Source organism: Ascaphus truei, chromosome 17 (genome assembly GCF_040206685.1).
Source record: "Ascaphus truei isolate aAscTru1 chromosome 17, aAscTru1.hap1, whole genome shotgun sequence".
NCBI classification, from domain to species: domain Eukaryota; kingdom Metazoa; phylum Chordata; class Amphibia; order Anura; family Ascaphidae; genus Ascaphus; species Ascaphus truei.
The window spans coordinates 28,173,383-28,184,940 of record NC_134499.1 but is presented as its reverse complement, the minus strand read 5'-3'; the positions used below and the strand labels follow the sequence as shown (position 1 = coordinate 28,184,940).

At 43.6% G+C, this 11,558-nt stretch overlaps 1 protein-coding gene across 3 annotated transcripts; it reads right to left on the bottom strand.

Moving 5' to 3' along the window:
- Window positions 1-353: 353 nt before the first annotated feature.
- LOC142468202 (serine/threonine-protein kinase pim-3-like) lies at window positions 354-10,997 on the bottom strand. Of its 3 annotated transcripts, none has more exons than XM_075574463.1 (6): window positions 10,733-10,997; window positions 5,127-5,227; window positions 4,662-4,712; window positions 3,789-4,152; window positions 3,384-3,560; window positions 354-2,847 (listed from the first exon to the last, which is right to left on the bottom strand). In XM_075574463.1, the coding sequence occupies exons 1-6, from the start codon at window positions 10,815-10,817 to the stop codon at window positions 2,669-2,671; spliced, it is 957 nt and encodes a 318-aa protein (XP_075430578.1). In that variant the 5' UTR covers window positions 10,818-10,997; the 3' UTR covers window positions 354-2,668. The 3 variants fall into 3 exon arrangements, with proteins under 3 accessions (XP_075430578.1, XP_075430577.1, XP_075430579.1); XM_075574462.1 differs by lacking the exon at window positions 10,733-10,997 and adding an exon at window positions 6,301-6,614; XM_075574464.1 differs by lacking the exon at window positions 10,733-10,997 and adding an exon at window positions 5,325-5,592.
- Window positions 10,998-11,558: the final 561 nt, after the last annotated feature.

Sequence of the window (11,558 nt, the reverse complement as noted above, 5' to 3'; positions counted from 1 at the left end):
ACATTGTCACACGCTTTACATGTACAAATTAGAAAAACAAAAGTTGGAAAATAGCATTGCGGCTTTAAAATTGATGTTTTCTCGTCTTGACTAGTAGTGATCTGTGAGCTGTGCTTATTTTTAAGATTTCTCATGAGATTTGAAAGTACAACATACAAAACTACCTAAATTTAAAAAATCATATATATATATATATTATTACGCCATTGTTTTAGCTGCATGGTTAGATTTAAATGTCTTATTACTATTGGGATTTATTGGCTGGAAATGCTCAGTTTTGTTAAGTTTGTGCGTAGAACAGGTTGGAATATGTATCAAAAACTCATTCACAGAAAAACTAAAACGCAATCATGTACTTTGTTTTTTTTTACCAAGATTTTATTAAAAGAAATAGATAAGATTTAACACTTAAATAAAACTGACCAAAGGCAAAAATCTGATCTCCAGAATGTAACAAAAAGATTCTTATAAATACCGTTCAATTCATATTTCAAGAGGAAACCAAATCGCTTTATAAATAAAAACCTCAGCGGTACAAAGAATAAAATAAAAATCCCCATCAAAATAATAAAATTTAAAAAAAAAAAAAAGTCTGAGGAGAGCCATGACTTATACACGATTAAATAAAATAAATTAGAACATTACCAGTGAACACTGCTTATTAAAGTATGTACCCTAGGATAAACCCCCTTTCCATGTTTCAATTCAGTGGGGAATGGATTCGCAAATCAGTGGGGTGGGTTTGCACCATCGAACAATACATTAACCCTTTGAACTACACTCTGCGGTGCCACAGACGCAAGGCTGTTGCCACCTCACTTTGTGGAGGAGTACGAGTGTGTATATGTGTAGCCTGCAGATTATATCAGTGCTGTTGTATACTTGAAGTCTCACATGACAAAAATGTATTTTATTTTTACAAACTGCATACATCTCATAGTGAAACCCTCCAGCTTTTTTTTTTTGCAGGGACTTTTAAATATGGCCAATGTTATTTCCCCAAGAACTCTTTTACAAATCCACCCGTCACTGCAGGTTACAAACTGCAGTTGTCCGTCAAGTGTAGGTGAAAACTGTGTGTTGCACACTTTAATTTGGTAGGCTATACTGGTGACACGGTGGCGCTTCTACCAAAATGCTAACGTGAAAAAATACAAAAATGACGTGTTAAATGGCAGTGACTTCACTTCATCATAATACATCATGAGACTGGGACTGCACCCTTCAGACAGCACAGGGACCTGGGACAGCACCCTTCAGACCGTACAGGGTGTGAATGGCATTTGAAAGTGTTTTGACTACTAGCACTTACATAGGAAAGCCAGGCTTGAGCGCACACAGCTATTTCCCATGGCGGTGGGAGGTGACAGTGCAGGGTCCTTACACACAAGGGGATCACCCTCAGCTCTGCCCTGGCTTCTCTGCCAGAGAAGCAGGTTATGTTGGAGAGCATAAGGGAGGAGTCAATTAAAATGCACTTTAAATGCGCTTCCAAACCAGACACCCACCCCCACATCACCCAGCTCTGTCACTTGGACATCACAGCAGGTTAAGCAGCAACTGCACTGTGACAGTGCTATTTTTTTGTTGTTGCTTACACATCAAAAAAAAAAAAAAAAAAACCCAGACTCCCTTTTAAAATAAAAAGGTCTTTGCATGACTGTGTAGAAAAAGTTTGCCAATCGCAAAATACAGTAAGATTGACATGTCACCAATGTATATGGAACAATAAGTTTAGGGCTCGAGGGAAAAAAAAAAAAAAAAACAGACGATGTAGACGTCTGCTTTAACAGTTTCTATTGTAAACCAACTTGCAAAAACAAGGCCCCAGTCACTAACAGGTTAATACACTTAATAAATAAATGCAGCATGCAGCTGGTCGTTCTAATCTAGGGCGTAAGTGGGCGCCGCATTGGTTCTCATCTCTGTACTGCAATACAGACAGTACAGCAGCAAAGTTACATCTGCCCACCAGCCATCGCGGCCTGAAACCCTCCCCCGCCCCATCCGACAGCACGCGCTGCATTCCGCTTCAAGTTACATTAAAATAAAAAATATATAACAAAAAGACTTCAAATAAAAAAATACAGAGCATGAGTCACATTAAAGATGGCTGCCTCTACGTTCGTACTAAGGCTCCGACTAGGTCACCGTAATTATGGGGAGGAAAATGTACAAGATGAAAATGTATACATTATAGTGGGAACAATTTACATAGCATTTTCAGCGCGCGTTTGTAGTGAGTGAATGCACCTTGAACATGGAACAGGGTTGCTAAAAAAAATATCGCTCCATATGTAGATACAGAACGTGTGGTGTCTGAGGATACATAGATAAGTAGGCAAAGCAAGGCCCATTATGGACTTGCTAAGGAGTCCCTGTGCACATCTGCAGGCCCCTTTAAACTTGCTCACACCTTCCCTACAAGAGTCTGTTAGGAGGATGAGGGTCAGCAAAGAGTCCTTTGTGGAGGTCACCACGTCTCTGTGAAGAGAAGTCCCTTTCTAGGGTCCCCCGAGGTAGGTCGCTCTGGCGGGACAGCTCCTTCTGTCCCCCTGGGAGTCCCAGCTCGCAGGCAGGAGCTGAAAAGCCCACGCCTGCCCATCCTTGCCGGGACCGCGTCTCAGATCCTTCCCGCGTCGCTCAGCGAGCGTCTCTCTGTGCACGATCAGAGGCTCTCTTGGCTTGTGCCGGTAGCCTCTTTGTCCAGCTTCCTTGACACTTTGCCACTGTCCTTTTGGTCGAGGAAGTTGCTCTGGCACATCCACGGATGAGCCAGAATCTGGTCCAGGGATGGCCGGTCCGAAGGTCGCTTGGAAAGACACCACTCCACCAGGTGCTGACACTCTGCAAGAAGCCAAAACCACAAGGTCAATGCATGGCTGGTGTCACCCAAGACTCCCTCAGCCCCCAAGTGAAAATGAAGAATCACAGCCCAAAAAGGATTTAATTTTAATGCTCCAAAGATGGTGTGTGTTTTATTAGTAAGCTTTGAAGTGGCTCAGCCCAATTGAAAGTGACCAACAGTCCTTGGGCATAATGCCTTTACCACCCTGTGACTGACAATTGTTGTTTAAAATTGTTTCAAGTATATACACGTATTTAATAATAATAATAATAAAAAAAACTGTGTTTTTATAAAGTCTTCCACTTAAACACAGAATGTCTTGTACTCAAAATACGCTCTCTCCTTAAGCCAGACCAAGATGTCCTTCCCACTATCTGCAGTGTCCCTGAAGGACAAGGTCAACACTAATCAAAACAAAGGCTGGACTTAAGCCACCAGCGCCCAGCAGAAAATGCAACGGCTTCCTTTAACCCCTAAAGGAGATGTTAACCACCCTTTTGCCAGCTAGCATTGATCTAGAGCAGCGCGATCTTACCTCTGGACACCCTGCAGCGATATTGGATCTTGACCTGCAGGATTTCCTCGTCGTGTTCGAAGGGAATATCCCCGCAGACCATGTCATAGAGCAGGACGCCGAGGGACCACACCGTGGCAGAGCGCCCGTGGTACCGGTGGAACCGGATCCATTCTGGAGGGCTGTATACGCGGGTACCTGAAAAAGGGGTATACAGGAGACTTAGCTGATGTGTGGGATCAGTCACACGTTGGTCCCATTAGGCAGGAAGAGTGCCGAACATGGGTATGTAACATCAAGGGCTACGAATAGGGTACCACTACTCTTATTTAAACAATCCGTGGATTGTGACTGGTTTCATGAACCTTGCAAAACATCAGAATAAATTAAATAAAAGTTAAAAAATAAATAAAATAAAAAACTAACCGTCAAAGTCAGTGTAAACAGAGTCCCGGAGTAATGCGCCAGAGCCAAAATCAATGAGCTTAAGCTCCGCCGTCCTGAGATCCACCAGGATGTTTTCGTCTTTGATGTCGCGGTGCACGACCCCGCAGGCGTGGCAGTGCCTCACCGCCTCCACCACCTGCCGGAAAAACTTGGCGGCCAGCTCCTCGGTCAGGGCCCCCCGCTCGGTGATGAAGTCGAACAGGTCCTGCACGGGCTCGGGGCGCTCCATGATGATGATGAAGCTGTCCGGCCGCTCGTACCAGTCCAGGAGCCGGACCACCCCGCGGCTGCCCGAGGACACCTTCTTCAGGAGGATGATCTCCAGGGGAACAAGGGTCCCATTCTGTCATAAACAGGGGGACAACATACATTTAATTATGATGCCAACACCATACATGTTTGCAAACACAATGAGTGCTGGCCAGAAGAGCTTATCTAATGTTGGTGCACAGGGGGATAAAGCATTTTGCCCAGGGTCACAAGGAGCTGAAATAGTCGGTCAGGATTCACCTACTTCAAAGTCAGCATTCTTACCATTGAGCTATTCCCTCAGCCTACTTTCAGGTAATTACATTTCCAATTAACCACTGTATCCATTTTTAATGCAATGGCTCGTATGCCACTCAGGTAGTGAAGGGTTAACACCTGAAATGCTAGAGGCTGGCGCCTTCAATACACTAGTATCCCTCCAGCACTTAAGAGGTTTCTGCTTTTACCGCATTGTGGTGCCTCTAGCACTCAAAAGGGTTTAACTAGCACCCCAAAGCACACCTAACCCTATCAGGAGCTGTGACCCCCCCCGCCCCCAAAGGGATCCTAGCAAAATGTGTACATCATACAAACAGTCCTTACCATGTGCTTAAACTCTCCAACACGGTCCCTGGCCACGTGCTTGATTGCCACCTGTTAATAAAAGGAAATTGCAATTAAATATACGTGGTCCAATGTATTTTGTTGTTGTTGTTTAAACACCTACTAAATGAAGCAGACCCCGTCATGCTGCCCAATATCAAATTGAAAGATTAACGCAGGAGCAGAGATCGATGTAACTATACTAGATTTATGTCGGGGTAATTACGTCGAGTCTGACACATGGGCAGCTCATGATTCTAAAACCTGTAGCACGTATAAATAAATCTGAGCTCGTGCTGTAATAATTCCCCCATTGGAAGTGAAGGGATAAATCAGTGGGGACCATGGCGTCTTGCGCAGGTAATTTACGGAAACTGAAATTAATTTCAGCGCCACGCATTTTATATATAGATATATATATAGATATAGATATATATATCTCTCTCTCTTTCAAATCTTACTCACCGGTAAATTATCGGCAATCCGCACGCCGGAGTAAACTGTCCCAAAGCCGCCGGTTCCGATGATGGATCCCACCTGGTAACATTTTTCAAATGGTTCTTTCACTAAGGAAAGAAGGAGGGAGAGTGGTCAAAAATCGCCGTTCCCAATCACGGAAACGTAACTGCCCCAGACCATCACTATTAACTAAACACAGAATACCTGGCAGCATATTAAAACCAGACATGGTACCCAACTCTGGGACAACAACATCCATAACCTGTGAAACCGGAACACAATGGCAGAATTTAAACCCACTCCTTGCAGGATCTTAGGGGCATGGTGACTCCATCCTTTTACCCCTCCTCTGAGATGAAGTAGTGATCTCAAAAGATTAAGCGATTACTCATCAGCATCCAATTACCAAACATGTTTACAATTTGTGACTCATGACACAAACAGACTGCGCGGTGACGTTTTATTATTTTTGCCCGCAACACAAAAAAAAAAAGGCGAAGGAATCCATAGAGGCGCAAAACTGCAGCATGTGCGATTAAACTGGAGCTGGGTGCAGAGCGCAGCAGCTCCCTGCTCCTGGAAAATGCATTCACATCTCTCTGTGCAGGAGACATGCTGGGAGGCTTCTCCTGAAATGCTAATCCAGTCCCAGGGAACACGCCAGCCCCTCCCCGCACAGCTCTGCGGGTATCCCCGGGAAAGCCCTCCCTCGGATGGAGACCACCCCACTGATCCCACCCACCATGTTGCAGCAGCTCTGATCTGCAAAGCGCTGCACACCCCCAACCCCCCCCCCCCCCCATCCCCTGGAAATCAATGGCTGCAGCCTCATGCAAATATTGAGCTCCCTGCAGCAGGTATATAGATGCGTGTGTAAAATAAAAATGCTTTACTGTGGAGGGTTTTTGTGACTTTTTACCCACCATAACACACACTTATTTTTTTTTTTTTTTAACATAATATAGTCTTAGCACATATCCAGTAGCAGCTTATAATTGGGAAATATGCATGTTTATGTAGCCACATATTATATACATACAGCAATGCACAGCTGATTATATATATATATATATATATATATATTATATATACACACACTAGTTCTATATACACATACACACATACAACCGCAGCACAAATGCAATCACATATATACTGCCATGCGCACGCTCTCGTTTACCTGCGGAGGGGGTTCCCTGCATGGCAGTCGGAGGGGAGCTGGGTGGCGGCGGGGTCCTGCCTGCAGGATGCTGTCGGTAATAACGCGTTAGCGCCATATGCGGCTCTGCAAACAGCCCTGGAGTCGCCAGCAGCATCTTCCCTCCCTAGAGATCCGTGTGCAACGCTGTGCTTCCCTGCCGCACACGTGCGCTGACGCCGGCCGGTGGAACAAGGAGCTCCACGTGTGGGCTGCACGCCTAGAAATTGTATATATTCCCCCCCTATACCTCGCCGCCGACCTATCAGCGCGCAGCTCCTGTCGCGGGAAGGTGCAGCTCTCCACCAATCAGAATAGCTGCACTGAGCGGAGAGGGGTAAGGTCTCTGCGGGGAGCCAATCAGCGCGCAGAGTGGACAAAGCATTTAAATGCAAAGAGGGAGGGAGGGTGCAGGTCTGAACTAATAATGCACAAGCTATTGTCTGCTTGATGTGGTCCCGCCTTTTTAAAACTGTTACCAAACACCACCAGGTTCTTTAGACAAAGTGGAGAAGCTTTATTTCTCCACATGCGCAAAAAAGCCCACGTTATCCAGCGCATTATTTGTTAAAAAGTATAATAATTACCATCACCATTCATGTATTTATCGCAGTGCATTAAAACACACTCAGGTCTGTTATCTTATTGCACGGGACCAAGCTTGCACACAAAAAACAACCATTGCAGCAGCGTGCTAAAGGGTGGGAGTGGGTGGAGGGTATGGTGTAATAAAAGGCGCCAAATCCGAGGTCACGTGGGGCTGATAGCGTGCACTTATTTGCACAATGCAATTCTAGATCATCCCATTGCATGCATTATTGAGTCATAACAAAGGAGACTTGTTAAATGAGAAAGAACATTTGATATGTATAAAAAAAAAATATTTACATATGAGGAGAGGTGAAAAGCAAAAGGGGAGATCTGGACATTAAAACCGTGAAATCCCCCAATTATATAATTTTAGAGCGAGACAATCCTGTATGTATGTCACGCTTTAAATTTGTTTATTTGTGAATATTTTATATGTGAATATATTTTTTCCCCCCCACAATTTGACTTAAAGTTTTACACCTAGTTTTCAAAAAAACACACAAAAAAAAGTTTTTTTTTTTTGTTTTTTTTTTACCCTTTACTAAGATTTTGCAGACTAATCCAGGGAACATAATGTCAAAGCGCCTCCGAATCCATCTGCAAAGATTCATGGGAGCCACTGGCAGGGCCTATTGGTTACTGATTTAGTGCGGGTGCTAAAAAAAACAAAACACTTGCATTTGTTACTGACAGTCATTGTAAAACTGCTGACTGTAGTTGCACCTACTATCTGCGGATTACACAACCGTGCGCACTTTATAGGCTCATTCACGGACACAGTAAAGGTTCAGTCCTACTGACAAGGTACAAATAATCATCTTTAAAACGATTTATTAGTGTAATTGGCTCCCTTACAAAGATACTGCCTACCTAAAGTAACAGTTTGCCTATGATTCAGCGGGTTCAAGGTGATCAGCTACTTATGTTTGAGTAATAACAGAGTCATAATAATTGCACTTCTGGCTGCAAAATGGGATGGATATATATATCAAGGGGATAGGCACACCAAAAATCAGCACAAGTCTTTTATTGGCCCAAACGTTGGGCCAATAAGATTTTTTTGGGGTGTGCCTATCCCTTTCTAAATTTTGTACAATATCTTCTGGGTACGTTGATATTAGCTTCCTCACCAGCAGTCCTGCTTTAATTACCAATTAGATTGTACGCCTATACATATCTGTTAGTGTGTCCCAATCCCTTCACACATACACACTTCATTTATTACAGCACTATTACACGAAGACACAGACAATACACTTAAACAGATCCATTTTAACACATTCATTGAAATGCATCACACCCACAACAGAGACTCTCACACATGCAGTTAGAACATGAGCTTCCCAGAACTCAGTTATAAGCTCTATTTTAGCAGTGAAACCAAACCCCCAGCCCTTACTTTGCACATGCATTGTGTAAAAGAAGCAATGCATGCGGAGCGAATCAAAACTTAATGGCCTGAAACACCCCTGTTTGTAATGTTAATGGCCCGTGTATCCACTCTGCATATGTGCATAATAATACTCGTTTCTGCGGGCAATGTTCGCGGTAGCCACTAGGCGCCAGCAGTGAGCACAATGTTGTCACTTTTGCTGCCAGCTCTTTGATAATTTGGTAACCTCTGGAAGATCAAATGGAACAGCGGCGTTCTACTTAACCACTTCACTGCCAGCAGGGGCCTGCAGCGTTATGGCAGTGAAGCGGTTAAATAGCCTCACCTAGGTAACGTATTTCTCATTTAAAAAAATGCTGGAAATTGTAATATTCATAAAACCACTAGCAATAATCTTTTTTTTTTAAATTTTTTTTATTTGCAATAACACTTTTCATTGCAAACAACCCGTCACCTTTTCACTCTGCCTTTCAATTGGACACTTTGTGCCAGCCACACCGGCATCGGGTTCCTAAGGCTACGCTTATAGTGCCGGCGACGGCGTCAGGTTACAGTCGCTGGAAAAATCAAAAAATCGAGAGGACTTCCAGCGATCGCGACCAAGCCATTGCTCCGACGCGTTGCGCTTACTATAAGCGCACGTGATGTCGGCAATGCATTTGTTTTGACGCGCTGTCGCCGTCACTATAAGCGCAGCCTAATTGCTGGGTGCTGTGACAGCAGAAAGCATTTAGTAAATAGGATTACTCACTTGCAGATTTGCAAGGACGAGCAAGAACAGAACGGCCATGGAATTTGCCATGGAATTTATCGTGTAGGATACTGTCAAATGCTGCTCAAAGTATGTCGCTTCTGGTTTAGAAAACAACCCCCCTCCCTTAAGAATTCACCAGAACAGAAATGGGGAGTAAAACGTCTCCCTCCAAAAAAGTATCAGCTTGTGTAAAGACATCTGACTCCAATAGGTGTTTAACCACCAGCCCAAAGCATTAGTCAGCTGTAGTGCTTTCTTGTATATACCGCTTTGTAGAATAAACATACAGGTAGTCCTCGCTATCCAACGTTTCACTTTACAACGAATGGCATATCCAACGCTTTACAACGCAACCCTATGGGCTGTTTTTCGACACCTGAATGCGTTATCCAACGCTCACCGCAACTGATTAACATGGGATTCACTTTACAACGGTTTCACTATCCAACGCTACTTCCAGAACGGATTCCGTTGGATAACCGAGGACTGCCTGTACGAGGAGGCGCTGAGAAGGAGAGCACCCGATATTATAGCAGGGGATCCTTGCCCAAAGGAGTTTGCAATCTAAGCAGAGAACCGCACCTACATTTGGCAGTGTAAGCAAGAGAAACCCCTTTCTGCAATGTGCTAGTAGTCTCTTAATGCCAAATTCGATCAGAATATTGAACTGGGACTGAATGGTGCTTAAAATACATTTGAACCTGATTGCCCCCTGTTATTTGTAAGTCACAGGTCAGTGCCCTGCTGCAGTCTGGGGTAATTTGGGTCATCAAGTCAGCAGCCAAAGGCTTTGACTGTAAAATCTTCCAAACGGACCAGACCCTCTCTATGCATATTGTGTATTTATATAATTACCGACCACCCTATCAGCATGTCAGATTTAGCTATTATATGTATAGGATGTTTATATCACATTGTACTGCGCTGCGGTATATACCGAAACCTTATAAATAATATTACACTTGTCCTTGCACAATGAAGTGTTGTTGTTGTGCTTAACCACACAATGTAGCACTTAGTTCACCCAATCTCATGAATTCTCGCTCTCCTCTGCACTATATCCACAACGCCAGGAATGGACAGGCTGGGAAATACAGCAAATCTCGGTGATGTCAAATAACCCCATCACATGGGATCTCAGTATTTATAGTTACACTGGGGCGGTCACCAGCTGGTTTCTCATGATCATTCACATTGCATATGATGCAGAACCCCTGATATGATTCATGGTCATGCATGGAGTTGATTCTGCATAAATATTTATATGCTCCAACAGATCTCGTGGATTCACAATCATCATTAGTGTTCACTCTCAGCCGGCATTTCATAATGTTAAGAACCACTCCTAGATCATCTCAACATGTTAGTTTACAGATGTGCACTTCATTTATATAACCTAAAACTGCATTACATAATAAAAAACGAAATAATTGCATATTTATCAATAATAATAATAATAATAATAATAATAATAATAATATTATCTATTACATATTCATCCACAATAATTATATATTCATCCATAATATTATTATTATTACATATTCTTCCACAATAATGATATATTAATCCATAATTATTATTATTATTATTATGACATATTCATCCATAATAAGCTTGAAACAATGTATTTCTAAGTCACACAGAGACTGACAATGTTGCAGGTTGTTACTCACCCGTGGGCAGGTCATCTTTGGGAAACACAGAGTTTAAAAGGTAATTGTGGATTTTCTGATGATAAATAACTTGAACTGATGACATTGCGCCGGGTGTTTGTTTCTCAGCAGGGACAGGTACTGGATATATTGGGTTGAAGTTCTGTATCAGTTCCTTCAGCTGCAGGATCTCTTTCCCCCACCCCCTTGCAACTCAATGCTGGCAAAATCCAAGAAGCGATCTGTCGCCGCAGCTTCAAAGATGGAAATGTTCACATTGACTTGTGCTCAAGGACTCAGCCACATGACACCGGGGAGGAGCTGGGACTCACACCCACAACCACACGCCCACCCACCAATCAGTGACTAAGTATGGAGCTGCAGGCTTTATACAACCAAAGCATTGAACTTAATAACAAACCTCTGGCTGTTTCAGGGAGTCTGCAGTAACACTGAGAGCAAGCACTTTCCCTGAATGCACTCGGACACAGCTGCCCTTATTTCTCTGTGTGTCTCCCATCCTGCCATTTAGATTGCAAGCTCTTCAGGCAAGGAAATCCTCCTTCCACACTTTTGGCCTGATAAATTGGTTCCGCTGCGGCCCCTCTACTTGTGTAGGATGGGGGGATACTGGCCAGCAAATCATAGGGAAGTCCCACGCTGCTTACCGCACACTAAAAACGTTCTGGGTGCAGGACCCCACAATGTGTAGGGTACCTGATATATAGGGGCGGTTGGGGTTGGGGGGGGAGGGGATGTATATGCTCCGCAGGAGTGGTTTTTATTTATATCCGCTGTCTTTATCCGAGATACAAGTAATTGTCATTCTGCGTCGCTCTGTAGAAGT

Coding starts and splice junctions, on each gene's coding strand:
- LOC142468202 (XM_075574462.1), bottom strand. CDS start 6,436: ATGCTGCTGGCGACTCCAGGGCTGTTTGCAGAGCCGCATATGGCGCTA. Junction 5,228..6,300: donor GCAGGGAACCCCCTCCGCAG/GTAAACGAGAGC, acceptor TTCTTTCCTTAG/TGAAAGAACCATTTGAAAAA. Junction 4,713..5,126: donor GGATTGCCGATAATTTACCG/GTGAGTAAGATT, acceptor TTTTATTAACAG/GTGGCAATCAAGCACGTGGC.